The sequence below is a fragment of the Arachis ipaensis genome, chromosome B3 (genome assembly GCF_059453495.1).
Source record: "Arachis ipaensis isolate K30076 ecotype BB chromosome B3, ASM5945349v1, whole genome shotgun sequence".
In the NCBI taxonomy this organism is placed as follows: Eukaryota; Viridiplantae; Streptophyta; class Magnoliopsida; order Fabales; family Fabaceae; genus Arachis; species Arachis ipaensis.
The window spans coordinates 52,766,230-52,769,746 of record NC_142438.1 but is presented as its reverse complement, the minus strand read 5'-3'; the positions used below and the strand labels follow the sequence as shown (position 1 = coordinate 52,769,746).

Sequence of the window (3,517 nt, the reverse complement as noted above, 5' to 3'; positions counted from 1 at the left end):
TTTGACCTTCACGTAATAAGATACAATAACGTCGTTTAATCCATGTAAGTAACTCCTATTTTTGTTATTAATGTTATTGTTTGTGTTTTTTATTATTATTGTTATGTCCCTGTCCATTGCCATCTTTTTTGCCATCTTATGTCAACGCAAATAGAGCGAATGAAAGACAACTCAAACAAGAATAGAAGAAGCACTACAAATTAATAATAACAATATATATATGTATTTGAATTCAAAATGATTAAGGTAATACGAAGAAATTTAGAATCTTAACAATAATTAGAAGAACAGGTAACACGAAATGAATCATCTTAATCTTTCCTTAAAAACATCAACGGAGAAAAATTAAGATGATCCATTTTCACATCTAACAAAACTAAGGTATAGTTAGATCTATGATATAAGCCCCAACAACAGAGCCCAAAGCTAATTAATTGATGGACAGACAGAAAGGCTAACCCTATAGCCCAAAAAAGACTTTTAACAATGGGTACACAACCCCCAAAAAAAAGGCACAAAGTTTATAATACTATATATATATAGCTGCACTCATTCTTGAGATTTAGCACCCAACTCAAGCCATGACATGGATTCAGCTGGCTTGTTAGCGCTCCCAATGGGATTTGCTGCTTGATATGGACCCTTTGATGCAATTCTGCAAAAATCAAAGAACATAAAATTAAGTCAATTGGGTAAAATCAACTTGATTAAAAGGTCAAAGCTTTAATTATATGTGAATTGCAGCTTCAATTTGTGCAAGGGGAAAAATCAATTCAAAAAAACTAATTTCATTTCATTTTTGAAGTACCTAGTAATCAAGTTTGTTTGTTTCAGTCAAAGGATAAAAAGGAGATTTTCTTTGTTAGAGGAAACCAAATGAAACATGAACCAAAGAAGACCAAACATGTGAGAAGCCTTTTATCAATTAATTTGATTTGAGGATCACAGCTCTAAAAAAGGTTAAAACATACAAAACATTGAGAGACCAAGCAAAACACCAATCTTTAAAATTGTTGTTTATTTTTGGTTGAGAGTGCCTACCTATCCTTTCTCTTCTCCAGGAACCGATGAAGCGAAGCTTTTCTTGCAATTGGTAGATCTGCATCGAAAGGAAAATTTACGATCAGCAAAAACTTGATCCACAACAGCACAAAAGGTTTTCTTTTCAGCCAAGTTACAAATAGTAGATCCAAAAGAATAATTTACCACAAACAACAGGTCTGGACTGAGGTTTTGAGTGCTCATGGATCGAATTGCTACCGGAACTAGCAACGATATTCACGTTAGGAAAGGCTTGAACACTCGAATCAGCAGCAGATGTTCTGGCCAAATTAGGAGGAAATGAAGGCTGGCTCTGAGTGTAGGTGTAGACAGAGTTGTTCTGGCTTTGAGAGACTCCTTTCTTGGCAAAAGCCATGAGCTCGTTCGCCTTCTCAGCAGGACAATCATCCAACACAACAACTTGACCATTATAGAAGATTGTCAATTGTGCAGTTTTCAGGCCCTTGCTCACAGACTTAACTGCACTGCAAGTCATGAATAAATAATCACACATTAGCCTAACCAAAAATTTTAATACAATTGGATTAAAGGTTTTTGGTAATGACACCCGTTAAGGATTCGAGAACAGGAAAGTTTCTAACATAATTTAATGTATTAGTCATAGTTACATGAAATACGGGAGTGGGTACGCAATACACAGCACGCCATATGCATGCGGTACGTGTAAATTGGTACCCGGTACCCTACATAATTGGTGAATTCATGTAACTAGGTTATGGTATTAGTAACTTAACCTTTTATTTCTTCGATTCAATTTTTCCACCAGAACCCTTAAATTAAATTGCAATCAAAGTAGTTCCCAAATTGGGATTTAGATATGTGAAATTCAATTAGTGATTAAATCTGTAACAATTATGAATAGGTATGTTACACATAATAAGCTTTTTTCCATATCAATTATCAAATTGTTAAGGAATGGGAAGTAATAAACAAACCTGGAATTGATCAAGTTTGGAATTTCTTCAGAGGGAAGATTGGCACGATAAGCACCTTGTGGAGAGAGCAAATCCATGGCTGTGCCAGTGAGTGTGAGGCTTTTTGGTGCAACGTTGTTTTCTTTGGTAGGAAATAGGTTCATAGTTGTTGCAGACTGACACGATGTTTCAGGTGACCCTGCACAATTTCCAGATTCAGATAAATTCTTTTTCGAATTAAAAAAAAAAATCTTAACTTTGTAAGGACTAAGGAGAAATTTTTTGGATACTTAGGTAGCACACATAAATACCCCAAAAAATAAAATAAAATTAGAACAAAGAATTGCTTCCTTTCATGAAATTTGTCTTCTCCCTATTTCAAAATCAAGGGCAAAATTAATTAAGCCATGTGTTAGATCTGTGAGTTTGAGTTTGAAAAAGATTAATAAATCAATTTCCCATACAAGAAACTTTCAAACCCTTAAGAAAGGAATTAGTTTGTAACAAAAAAAACTTTCAATTTCTTTTTTTTTTTTCCCCTTTAAAGTACTAGCCAAAAAAATATATATATAACCCAAAACGACATAATTTAAGAGCATCTTAAATTTTCGAAAATAATAATAGTGATAATAATTGGGAGAATTTAATTATCCATACCACTTGGTTCGGTGTTGCATGTGATGCCGAGGGTAAGATCTCCAAAGTTGCCCTTTTCTTTGATGTATTGACTCAACAAACTGCAAGTCTGAGAGAAGCTCGATTTTTCCGGTGACCTCGCCGGCTTCTGGCCGGAAATTTCCGAGTATTCCGACGAACTAGACATAGTAGCAGTATTCAACCTTAAAAGCACCCAAATATATTTGGCCGTATAAAAAGTTGAAGCAGCGTTAACAAATCCCTAATCAACGGTTGGAGATATTGAAGAGGATTCTAACAAAGAAGGAACCGCTATTTGTGTTTAAAGTACTGATGATCTTCGTCGCCAAGGACTTGATATATAAATGAGAAAACAATTATGACCAATTTTCATTGGCCCAATAAAAAATAAATATATTTGGTGTTGGAGGTGGGAAATTGAAGCACGAGGAATATGTGAGTGTTTTCTTTTTCTTTTATAAAAAAATAAATGAATAAAAAAAGTAAGAGGTTGCTTTTCTTGCCGCTGTTCTCGACTGTATTGTTATGCTGTTTCATTTGGTCTCTCCAACCCCACTCTCGCATTACTTTAATTTAATCCATTATCATCATTATCTTTTATTTTTGTTTTTACTTTTTATATTTGTTTGGCTTAGTTTGCGTAATTTTATTTTCCACCACGTGTTGTTTCCGCGTCAGTTAAAATTAATGGAAACGGCCAACTGATCCGGATTCCGTAAGGGGGGGCCGCCTTACCTTCCTTCCCATTTTTGCCTTTGTTTCCTCGAATTAATTACGTAAATATCCAACTAATAAATCAATTTTTTTTAACTTACTAATTCAAAAATATTATTTATACACCAAAATCAACTATTAAAATCAGTTATTAATATATTTATGTATAA

The 3,517-nt window shown here is 34.0% G+C and overlaps 1 protein-coding gene across 1 annotated transcript; it reads right to left on the bottom strand.

Annotated features, from left to right (window-relative positions):
* Positions 1-200: 200 nt before the first annotated feature.
* On the bottom strand, positions 201-3,195 carry LOC107630441 (protein TIFY 10A). The gene is made up of 5 exons (XM_016333563.3): positions 2,634-3,195; positions 1,998-2,175; positions 1,207-1,526; positions 1,042-1,099; positions 201-655 (listed from the first exon to the last, which is right to left on the bottom strand). The coding sequence occupies exons 1-5, from the start codon at positions 2,797-2,799 to the stop codon at positions 550-552; spliced, it is 828 nt and encodes a 275-aa protein (XP_016189049.1). The 5' UTR covers positions 2,800-3,195; the 3' UTR covers positions 201-549.
* Positions 3,196-3,517: the final 322 nt, after the last annotated feature.

Coding starts and splice junctions, on each gene's coding strand:
- LOC107630441 (XM_016333563.3), bottom strand. CDS start 2,799: ATGTCTAGTTCGTCGGAATACTCGGAAATTTCCGGCCAGAAGCCGGCG. Junction 2,176..2,633: donor ATGCAACACCGAACCAAGTG/GTATGGATAATT, acceptor GAAATTGTGCAG/GGTCACCTGAAACATCGTGT. Junction 1,100..1,206: donor GTCCAGACCTGTTGTTTGTG/GTAAATTATTCT, acceptor CTTTCGATGCAG/ATCTACCAATTGCAAGAAAA.